The sequence below is a fragment of the Pseudoliparis swirei genome, chromosome 18 (genome assembly GCF_029220125.1).
Source record: "Pseudoliparis swirei isolate HS2019 ecotype Mariana Trench chromosome 18, NWPU_hadal_v1, whole genome shotgun sequence".
In the NCBI taxonomy this organism is placed as follows: Eukaryota; Metazoa; Chordata; class Actinopteri; order Perciformes; family Liparidae; genus Pseudoliparis; species Pseudoliparis swirei.
The window spans coordinates 2,667,546-2,679,089 of NC_079405.1; the positions used below are offsets into that span (position 1 = coordinate 2,667,546).

The 11,544-nt window shown below is 47.9% G+C and overlaps 2 protein-coding genes across 5 annotated transcripts; both read left to right on the forward strand.

Moving 5' to 3' along the window:
- Nucleotides 1–418: 418 nt before the first annotated feature.
- On the forward strand, nucleotides 419–3,949 carry LOC130208944 (nuclear factor 7, brain-like). 3 transcript variants are annotated; one of them, XM_056438394.1, is made up of 3 exons: nucleotides 419–1,286; nucleotides 1,504–1,724; nucleotides 1,850–3,949. In XM_056438394.1, exon 3 carries the CDS (start codon nucleotides 1,865–1,867, stop codon nucleotides 3,323–3,325), a length of 1,461 nt encoding a protein of 486 aa, XP_056294369.1. In that variant the 5' UTR covers nucleotides 419–1,286; nucleotides 1,504–1,724; nucleotides 1,850–1,864; the 3' UTR covers nucleotides 3,326–3,949. The 3 variants fall into 3 exon arrangements, with proteins under 3 accessions (XP_056294369.1, XP_056294371.1, XP_056294370.1); XM_056438396.1 differs by lacking the exon at nucleotides 1,504–1,724; XM_056438395.1 differs by lacking the exon at nucleotides 419–1,286 and having other exon boundaries at nucleotides 1,311–1,724.
- Nucleotides 3,950–5,715: 1,766 nt separating this feature from the next.
- LOC130208400 (nuclear factor 7, brain-like) lies at nucleotides 5,716–10,408 on the forward strand. 2 transcript variants are annotated; one of them, XM_056437491.1, is made up of 2 exons: nucleotides 5,716–6,079; nucleotides 7,346–10,408. In XM_056437491.1, exon 2 carries the CDS (start codon nucleotides 7,361–7,363, stop codon nucleotides 8,750–8,752), a length of 1,392 nt encoding a protein of 463 aa, XP_056293466.1. In that variant the 5' UTR covers nucleotides 5,716–6,079; nucleotides 7,346–7,360; the 3' UTR covers nucleotides 8,753–10,408. The 2 variants fall into 2 exon arrangements, with proteins under 2 accessions (XP_056293466.1, XP_056293465.1); XM_056437490.1 differs by lacking the exon at nucleotides 5,716–6,079 and adding an exon at nucleotides 7,138–7,220.
- The last annotated feature ends 1,136 nt before the right edge of the window (nucleotides 10,409–11,544 follow it).

Below are 11,544 nucleotides of genomic sequence, written 5' to 3' on the forward strand. Positions count from 1 at the left end.
GGTGGAGGTATGACTGCTCATAGAAGATGGGGCTGTTATTCAGGACCCTGGCATCATGCACTGAGCCTGGGTGGCCACACACATCTGAATTTGCACTTATCATCACAGATGGCTGCAGCTGGATGGGATGGAAAAAGCTCTGTTAAAATAGCAGCATCCTCCGCTGGGGGGCTTTCTCTGGCAGTAGCGTGGCCATCCCCACCCCCACCACTCTGCTGAAGCCGACCCAGCTAGCTGGGCGGGCGGGCCACCGGCGTGGGAGTTCCTCTCTCTGTGGGGTGGGCGGACAATGGTGACAGGGGCGATCCTGCCCATCATCCAGCCGCCAGTGAGGGCCTGTCGAAGGCCCTGGCCACCACCCGATAGGAGGTGGCGCTGGCAAGCCAAAAATAAAAACTAGACGGGAGATCTCGGCCCCAACCGTGGTCAGTCAGTGCCCAGCACAGCCATGAGGGCGTTGAATGACTCTCGGTGAGCCTGAAGTCCACCCTCATGTCACTGTGGCCATCACAACACAACGCCAGCAGTGGCATTGCAGCATTGATACGGCAGCGCCGCCTGGGACTGGGTGGCTGCTGTAGAGTGTGGGGAGGGGAGGGGAAGATTATATTAATATGTAAGTCATTTTATCAATAAAATGTTGTCATTGAGGTTGTGTAGTCTTTTATTGCGTTTTCTGATTTATATTAGAATTGATGCATGTTTGTAACAATAATTAATATGCCTGTGTGTTCAATTGCTAATTGATTCCTGTATCAGGGTAAACTTCACTACAACAGAGATGTGTATAAAAGTACAGTCAGTCAAAGTAGGCCTATTACTGTGTGAATTCAAGCAGATGATGCCTATCATTTCAGTGGATAATTCTTAAAACTAATTGGAATCTAGGGACAAACATGTACAGATTTGTCATGTTTTATTTCCATATGGTGTGTATGTGGATTGCAAAGAAGAAGGCTACTTCTGACAAAGATAATTGAGAATTTAGAATACCAAGCTAGGAGAATTTAATTGCAACTACTACATGAAGCTATGCATACTCAGATGTGATTACGTGGTACAGGGCTTATCATTAGCCCCGCCCCCATTGTGGAGCAACTCATCTTGTGAAAAAGATCTGGCCTATCACAGGAAGGAACCCTTTTCATGAAATGCCGCCCCTTGTATGACTCATCTGAGATAAACCGGAGACAACAAGTTTCGTTTCTGTGGAATCGAGAGAGAGAGCTTTACTCTGGTAGTCCATTGAGGCCGAATTGGAAAACTGCTGACTTCACACCCCGAATGTGAGTTTACCACCAAAAACCACCTTCCTTATTTCGTCTCCCTTTTTCCTCTTTTCGTTTTATTGTAATGTTTCCTTCAATCTCTCCTCATGTCCTCCCGTTTCCCCTCCTAGTTTCCACTCCTCTTCTTGTTTCTTGTCATGTTAAACTTCACCACCTCTGTCTGTCCGTCTGGTTGTGTCTCAAACTGTACATTCGGACGTCTCCCTTGCTGCAGGGCCGGAGTAGAATCATAAAACACTGGATCTAACCGCCCAGCAGTGAACACACCGTCCAGACCACCAGGTCAGCAACGCCCGGAATCGGTTATCCGGGTTCAGTTAACCTGATCGTCCGTCGATGATCAAGGCTGCGTCTCGTCGTTACCGCTGGAACCCGATCGAGTAGCGAACTCGCTCGTCTACGTCATCGTTTTTCAAATGTGAACGTTTCTACGAGGTAAACCCGACGTTTCCTGTTTTTAGGGGGTTTAAAACTTATGGACAAAGCAAAATATATGACTTTTTAAAAGTGGATGAAGCCTGATTTACCGTCTGCTGTGTGTCTGCTTTGGTTTTTTTCAGCGTTCTACGAACACAATGGCTTCCAGATGGGAGGATCTCTCCTGCTCCGTCTGCCACGACGTGTTCAAGGACCCGGTGGTCCTGTCCTGTAGCCACAGCTTCTGTAGAGACTGTCTGAAGGGATGGTGGAGAGAGCAGCAACGACAGGAGTGTCCCGTCTGCAGGAGGAGGTCCTTGAGGAGTAAACCAACTTGTAACCTGGTTTTAAAGAACCTGTGTGAGTCCTTCTTACTAGAGAGAGAGCAGAGAGCTTCCGGGTTGTTCTGCAGTCTGCACTCTGAGGAACTCAAACTCTTCTGTCTGGACCACCAGCAGCCGGTGTGTCTGGTCTGCAGAGATTCAGAGAGACACACCAACCACAGATTCAGACCCATCGGTGAAGTTGCACAAGGTCTCAAAAAGGAGCTCCAGAAATCTCTGAAGCCCTTAAAGGAGAAACTGAAGGTGTTGGAACAAGTCAAAGTGAAGTCTGACCTGACAGCAGAGCACAGGAAGGTCCAGGCCCGCCGAGCAGAGAGCCAGATCAAGGATCAGTTTAAGAAGCTTCACCGGTTTCTCGAGGAGGACGAGGAGGCCAGGTTGGCTGCACTGAGGGAGGAAGAGGAGCAGAAGAGTGGGGCGATGAAGGAGAAGATGGAGGCCCTGAGCAGAGAGATCGCAGCTCTCTCAGACACAGTCCGAGCCACAGAGGACGAGCTGAGAGCCGAAGACGTCTCGTTCCTCAACGCCTACAAGGCTGCAGTGGAAAGAGTCCAGCGGCGCCCCCTGCTGGAGGATCCACAGCTGCTCTCAGGAGCTCTGATGGACGAGGCCCAACACCTGGGCAACCTGCCCTTCAACATCTGGGACAGCATGAAGGACCTGGTCTCCTACACTCCCGTGGTTCTGGACCCGAACACCGCTCATCCAGAACTCGTCCTGTCTGCAGACCTGACCACCGTGAGACGAGGAGAGAGACAGAAGCTTCCGGATAACCCAGAAAGGATCGATTCCTTTCTCTCTGCTCTTGGCTCCGAGGGGTTTAACTCAGGGACTCACAGCTGGGCCGTGGAGGTTCGAGACACTAAATCGTGGTTTCTGGGTGTGGCAAACGAGTCCATGGAGAGGAAACGGAGAGTCCGGTCTGGGATATGGACCGTCGGATTCTCTAATGGTAAATATAAAGCCTTCTCGCCGTCAACGCAAAAAATCATTGGTGGATTCAAGAAGAACCCGGAGAGGATCAGAGTCACGCTGCGCTGGAGGAGAGGAACGCTGTCTTTCTCGGACGCTGACACCAACACACACATGTACACCTTCACCGACACCTTCACCGAGAGGATGTTCCCGTACTTCACCAATCACGATGGATTCCCAATGACGATTTTACCAACGGAGGAGGAGAAGGACGATGTTGATGATGAAGATGATGATGAAGATGAAGATGATGAAGATGACGATGATTACGACGATAATTACGACCGATTATACAATTAGAGACGTCAAGGTCTTCAGAAGACGCTCTGTCATTTTTCATCCTGATGTCATCGTATCGTAGCTGAACCCGAAATGAAAAGTCGATCACGGGAACCGAAAGAGACGGACGACTTTTCCACTCATTTAATATGATTTAATCAGTCAGATGTTTTTGCGACGCTAGAGAAACGTTGAATCAATGATCTTCAGACTTTTGAATTTAAACAATAAAACAACAATGCAAGCTGTAAACAAGTGACGGTGTTCTGGATTAGCTGGCGACCACCACCTTTTTAATATAGGGAGGTTTTCTAAAGTTTCGTGTCACGAGCAGATTATACAGAAGTTTAACATTATTGGACTATTTACATGCAAGTTAATCTAAAGTGTTTAATCTGGCTCGGTTTCAATGATCATCATTTGAGATCATTTCAGTCACATTTCATGAACATACTGTAAATACACAAATAATGCCGTTGGCTGTGTTTTATAGTTTATAATGATCTTTATTGTTGAGGCAGTGCTCATGATTTAGTCTAATATGAACATTTAAAACCTTCATAATGTATTCCATAGCCTTTTTTAATCTGTAACCTGCTGTGATTGTTTTGTTTTTAATCCTCTATTAAACAACTTTAACTGGAAACCAATGAATGATTAAAGAGGGAGATATGTCGACGTATGGAACATTTAAATATGTATTTTTAGGTTCAATACATCACGAGTCCAACACACGTTGAGATTTTTTTTTGAGAAAACAAGTTTCTTGGAGTGTAAAGCCATAATAGACGGACTGGGCCCGACTCCAGTGGACCACCGGCGGAGGTTCCCCGAGGACCGGCCATTAGCGCCACGGGGGGGCACCCTTCCCTCAGGTCCCCGATCCACTGACGACGGCGGCCAGTACCACCACCCTTCCAGATCTGCAGGGGGTTTCTCAACCATCAGGGTAGGAGTGTTGGGGGTGCGCGCCGCCCGGGCTCCGGAGGGAGTGTCCATTGATGGAAGTGGGCCAGGAGATTCGGGTAGCCGGCTCTCCAACGACCTCCCCCGGTCCAGGAGAGACGTACACCTTCCGGTAAGAATCCAGGGGGTACACGCCAGGCGATGGTGAATTCGGGCTGTACGCAGTCCATGATCCACCAGAGCCTGGTTCGGCCCCGGAGCATCGGTGGAAATTCGGTGTGTGCATAGGAACTTTCACGATTATCCCATAGAGACAGCGTAAATTAGACACGGGGGGGGAGCATAACGTGAAGGTTTTCCCGCCTTTCGAACCCCGTAATCTTGGGAACAGATGGGGTGGGGTTTAACAAACGAATGGGGTGTGCTGCGGGGGTGCATCACAGCAGGGGGGGTCATGCGGTATGTGCGCCGTGCTAAGCGGAGACGCGAGGTTCTCCGACACGGCAGACAAGGAGGGCGGAACCGGCGGAACCTTCCGTTGAGACTCCACCGGCTCCCGAGGTCCACTCCAGGGAAGATGTTCCACTCGAGCGGCCTCCGGTAAGAACTGACGGTCAGCTGGTGATCCCCGACGCAGCGCCGACATACGTCCCACATTGATCAGGGACGGACTGTACCGGGTGAGCCGTGACGCTCAGACCGGCAGGAAGGCACCGAGTCGCTGGTGCCGAAGAGCCACGAGCCGCCTAGAAATGATGAACCCGATGGCAGGTCACATGGGATTCGATAACACTCGATCGGGTATCGACCCGCTTTTATTGTCCGGGCATTCGGGGGTACGCGCGCCGTTGGTGTGCGTCTTGCCCGGGGTGTCAATCGGTAAACCACCCGGCAATTCCGAGGGCGCCTTTGCATCCTCTGCCGTTAACGGAGGTTTCACATTCAACCGGATCGGCACGGACCCCATCGGGCCATTTCACCGGAGAGCACGCGGAGATCGCTTTGTTTTAGTCCTCGTGGATTACGCAACACGATATCCGGAAGCGGTGCCGTTGCGCAACATTTATGCAAAGTGTGTCACGCAGGCGCTGTTTCAGGTCATCTCCCGAGTCGGAATCCCCGAAAGAGATTCTGACGGACCGGGCACCCAGTTCATGTCCAGAACACTGAGAGGACTTTACGGGTTCCTGGGCATCAAGTCCATTCGGACCAGTGTGTCCCACCCACAGGCCGACGGTCTGGTGGAGCGTCTTCAACTGGAAACCAATAAAGGATTAATTAAACAAGCAGATGTGGATACGTATGGAACCTTTAAATATGTATTTATTAGGTATAACGCATTAAGAGGCTAACACACGTTGTATAGTTTGAAAATGAAATTGTTGAGAGAAGAAGTTTCTTGTACCGTATTAACTGTGGAGGGCAGCATCGTGAAAATAAAATCCAAAATGTTTTCTCCTTTGATTTTGACTCCTTACAGAACGTTGGCTTTTCTGAATAGAACGTGAACTCCCAACAGAACCGGTTCCACCGCATGACTTCCCTTCAGCAGCATCCGAGGTGCAACTCATTTAAACCGGAGCGTCTCCGCCTCACAGGAGTCCCGCCCTCAAGGTTAGACTCATCGTGAACTCTGGCCTGAAGCCTGAACATATCACCAAGACAACTGGAGTGGTCCGAGGCAATCTGAGCAGCTCCACGTCCTCAGAACAAACACACAGAACCGGAGCAGCTGTTCACCTGGACCACGACAGTGGAGGTGGAGTATTGCCAGAGAGAGAGAGAGAGACCTTCACTCTCGTCGTCCACTGAGAGCCGACAGGTGCAGGAGGCCGAGCTGGAAAACTGCTGACTTCACACTCTCCGAAGGTGAGTTTACTAAAACCCAAATAAACTGTTTCCAGGTGAGGACGGACGTCAGGCTGCAGATCGTTTGCTTATGGTTATTGAAAAGTCAACAGAGTGCTATCGTTCTCTCTAAAAATAGAAGGTCGTGCTTTCATACCTGAGATTTTTCTTCGGAATCTTCTTCAATATAATCAAAGGGGAGGAAACAAAGGCTGCAGGTATCTCTCGCTCTCTCTCTCTCCTCCTCGTTTTGTGTCCCATTTTCCTATTCTTGTTTCATTTGTTACCTTCAATCTGTCCTCCTCTCCTTATGTCCTCCTGTTTCATTTCCTTGTTTCCACTCCCTTCCTCTCCTTGTTTCCTGTTGTGTTATTTGTTAAATTATAAATGAAACTTTTCTGTAATAAACTTCACCACCTCTCTCTCTCTCTTTCTCTCTAAATGTACTTTAAACAGAACACTTATAAATCAAAGTTTCACTAGATTATGGGTCCATAAACTCTTCTGTCTCACTGGTTTCGTTGATGTCTGATGTCGCGATGCTCAGCATTTATGCTTTTGTTGGTTCACAGTTTCTTTGTGAACTTCGCAAACAAATTAATCGTAGATGACAAACTGAAGGTCCTCCATTGTTTTCCTTCGCTCCGCAAACTGTAACAGATGTCAGATGTCTCTCCCCCGTCGGGCCGTGATCATAAAACACGGGATCTAACTGCAGTGAACGGACTGTGCGGACCACAAGGTCAGGAACGCCCGTAATCGGATATCCGGGTTCACCGTTAAGATCCTACCGCAGCTGGACGACTGCGATAGTTCCGGTTGGCGGTAACCGGGACACGAAACGGGAAGTTGCCGCGAAATGTCATTGTGTGTGTTTGATTTATAGACTTTCAATGATTAATCAAATAGAACTGAAATAGATTTTCTTTAAAACTGTATTTTTATGTGTGCGTTGATGTCGGTGTTGTGTTAATCTAAATTTTTTTTCACTATTGTTGCGAGGCGGGTGTCCGGGTTCAGTTAACCTGATCGTCCGTCGATGATCAAGGCTGCGTCCGGCGTTACGAATCCGAGAAGAACTCGCCGTTACCGCTGGAACCCGATCGAGTAGCGAACTCGCTCGTCTACGTCATCGTTTTTCAAATGTGAACGTTTCTACGAGGTAAACCCGACGTTTCCTGTTTTTAGGGGGTTTAAAACTTATGGACAAAGCAAAAGATATGACTTTTTAAAAATAGATGAAGCCTGATTTACCGTCTGCTGTGTGTCTGCTTTGGTTTTTTTCAGCGTTCTACGAACACAATGGCTTCCAGATGGGAGGATCTCTCCTGCTCCGTCTGCCACGACGTGTTCAAGGACCCGGTGGTCCTGTCCTGTAGCCACAGCTTCTGTAGAGACTGTCTGAAGGGATGGTGGAGAGAGCAGCAACTACAGGAGTGTCCCGTCTGCAGGAGGAGGTCCTCGAGGAGTGAACCTCCCGTTAGCTTGGTGATCAAGAACCTGTGTGAGTCCTTCTTACTGCAGAGAGAGCAGAGAGCTTCCGGGTTGTTCTGCAGTCTGCACTCTGAGAAACTCAAACTCTTCTGTCTGGACCACCAGCAGCCGGTGTGTCTGGTCTGCAGAGATTCAGAGAGACACACCGACCACAGATTCAGACCCATCGATGAAGTTGCTCCACAACTCAAGGAGGAGCTCCAGAAATCTCTGAAGCCCTTAAAGGAGAAACTGAAGGTGTTCGAACAAGTCAAAGGAAACTGTGACCTGACAGCAAAGCACAGGAAGGTCCAGGCCCGCCGAGCAGAGAGCCAGATCAAGGATCAGTTTAAGAAGCTTCACCGGTTTCTCGAGGAGGACGAGGAGGCCAGGTTGGCTGCACTGAGGGAGGAAGAGGAGCAGAAGAGTGGGGCGATGAAGGAGAAGATGGAGGCCCTGAGCAGAGAGATCGCAGCTCTCTCAGACACAGTCCGAGCCACAGAGGACGAGCTGAGAGCCGAAGACGTCTCGTTCCTCAACGCCTACAAGGCTGCAGTGGAAAGAGTCCAGCGGCGCCCCCTGCTGGAGGATCCACAGCTGCTCTCAGGAGCTCTGATAGACGAGGCCCAACACCTGGGCAACCTGCCCTTCAACATCTGGGACAGCATGAAGGACCTGGTCTCCTACACTCCCGTGGTTCTGGACCCGAACTCCGCTCATCCAGAACTCGTCCTGTCTGCAGACCTGACCACCGTGAGACGAGGAGAGAGACAGAAGCTTCCGGATAACCCCGAGAGGTTTAATTCCTTGTGCCCCGTCCTGGGCTCCGAGGGCTTCGACTCGGGGATCCACAGCTGGGACGTGGAGGTCGGGGACAACCCGGCGTGGTTCCTGGGTGTGGCGGATGAGTCCGTGGAGAGGAAAGGGATCACGTGGACCAGGATGTGGAGGATCGGGTTCTGCAACGGCATCTATAAAGTCTTCGCCCCGTCGAAACAGCCGGTGGTTCTCGCGGTGATGAAGAAGCTCCGGAGGGTCCGATTCTACCTGGACTGGAGGAGAGGGTACCTGTCGTTCTCCGACGCCGACACCGACCTGCACACCTACAGCTTCAGGCACAGGTTCACCCAGAAGCTGTTCCCCTACTTCAGCAGCAGCAACGAGTTCCCCATTAAGATCCTCCCGCAGCTGGACGACTGCAATAGTTCCGGTTGGTGGTAACGGGACTCGACCACGAAATGACTTTCAATGAGTAATCAAATAGAACTGGAATTAATTTTCTTTAAACATGTTGTGTTGATTTTACTATTTTTTTCACTCTAGTTGCGAGTGTCGTGCTTTTGTTTTTATTATTGTTTTCCGTGAGATTTATCGCCGCGTCTCACACATACAGAGCAGATTTTAAGTGATTAAAAAAGTTATATAATAATAATAATAATAATACCAACAATTTAAACTTATATAGTGCTTTTCTAAATACACAAATAATAATATTTAAATGCAATTACTGATTCTTATATCCATGTCTTCGTGATGTAGCCACGGAATTTTTTAAAATTTGAGTTTCTCCCTTTACATTTAATTTCCAGAAGAGCTAACAGAACAAATAAAAAATAAATTAACTTTTACGAGTCTAAATATTAATTAGGTGACATTCATAGATACATGTGGACATTAATCACAACATCGTCTCGTTTTTAAAGAGCAAATAAAGCTCAAATCTGGCATTAAGCATCTTACAATAGATTTTCCAAGTTATTTAAAGTCACTAAACATTTAGTCAAAGCCATTCAGAGTAACGTATGTACTTTCCCTTCAGTACGCCTAGCTAACGTACTTTCCCTTCAGTACGCCGAGCTAACGTACTTTTCCTTCAGTATGCCTAGCTAACGTACTTTTCCTTCAGTACGCCTAGCTAACGTACTTTTTGTGATGTCATGTTACGAGATTTACATCTACTTCTGGTCTTGCCGGAAGAACTTCAAAATAAAAGGACCTCAAACATACAAAGGCACTTACAAAATGCGGGAAATATTCACCATATTAACAGAAACGTTTCAGGGTAATTTACAATAATAAAATCTATCAATAAACAATATTATTTTTATGAATAATGTAAAAATGTTTAATCTTACAAGCGAGATTGTATCCACGTGAAGGCCGTGCTCAAAGGCTCATGGGTAAGATGACGACCCCAGGGCCGAAAAACCAATAAGCGATGCCGATGCGAGCGCCGCTCTGTGATTGGTTGCTAACAAAAACCATAGAAATAGTTCCGAGGCCCGTAAAAAGGACGTGAAGCTATTCTATAAAATATAAAATCATACATTTAAAAGTACTCTTACGGGAATTTGGACTCACAAAATTACGTGTTTTTTTTAAATGTGATTTTTTACAGAGTTAAACAGAGATAAATTATGTTTTAACGGCATAAAAGTGACCGTGGGCATTAGACGACCTGGAGTTTGGCAACACACACACAGACACACACACCACTGACACACACACACACACAACAAAAACAAACAAAGCTGTCAGCGAACACACACAGTGAGCCTGGGAGTCACTGTGACTCGTGAGCAGCAGCAGGAAGTCACAGGAAAGGTGAGCTGATAAAACGGACATCAAACGGCCGGTTATCTGGAGCTCGGCGAGCGGCGGGATGAAGGCGGCGGCTCGTGGCCCTCCGCGGGCGCCAGAAACAACGCATTCTCACATCGTGCCGAGCTTTCAGACCGTCTTTTCAAAATAAAACACTCCGTCTTATTTAGTTTTTTTCAGCCGTCTCGGGGGGAGTTAGCCTCCATGCTAACGGAAATTTGTTATTGATTGCTTTACGGAATATTTTATCAAAATAAAATAAAGAAATAAAACCATGACGGAGATGAGTTCGTCTTATTGTCTTATTTATTTTAATGGGACCTCGTCTAAAATAACATGAACTCAGTCCATCAACTTTATTATTTAGTACTTACACAAACACACACAATGACACACACTCACACATAGACACACACAAGCACACACGTACACACACACTCCCTCACACTCACACATAGACACGCACATGCATGCACACACATGCATGCACACACACACATACATGCACACACTCACACCAACAGTTTGTTTCGCAAACACACAATAGAACAGATTCTCTTTAATTCAAACACACAGCGTGTTTTCTCTCTCTCTCACACACGCACACACACACACACACACACACACACACACACACACACACACACACACACACACACACACACACACACACACACACACACACACACACACACACACACACACACACACACACACACACACCAGCCAGGAGACGAGCAGCGGGCCGTGTGTCGACTCTGTTTCGTGTGAACGTCTCGTTCGTCTCTCTGAGTTCGGAGGACTCGTCCTGGCGTGGCGTTCAAAGACAGCAGGACAAAGCCACGCTGCCCAACAGGTCAACAGCATGAGCTCATGAAGAAGAACAAGAGGCTTTTAAAACAGAAGAAACCATAAAGAAACCTTCATCCTTCAAACATCCTCTGACTCTCAACTGTCATCTGATTCATGTCGTGTGGATTGTTTGTCACGTTTTTCTCTCTGATGTATCGAGTAGAAACGTAATACTTTAAAAACTCTTATTACTCTTAATACTCTTAATACTCTTATTACTCTTAATGCTCGTATTACTCAGGACACACACCCTGGTGTGTCGTGTGAGCTCAGTGTCATCTCCTCTCTCACCACTAGAGGTCCTCGGAGGTTTCTGTTTGGGAAGAACTCGAACTGTATTTCTTTGAATCTCTTTCTCTAAACCCCTCTCCTCTCTCTCTCTCTCTCTCTCTCTCTCTCTCTCTCTCTCTCTGTCTTTGCTTGAATCTCTCTCTCGCTCTCCCTCTCCCAACCCCTCTCTCTCCATCTCTTTTCTCCCTCTCCATCTCTCCAAACACTCCCTCTCTTCCTTCCTCCATCTCTCTTTCTCCCCCATCTCTCGCTCCCTCCCACTTCCCCCC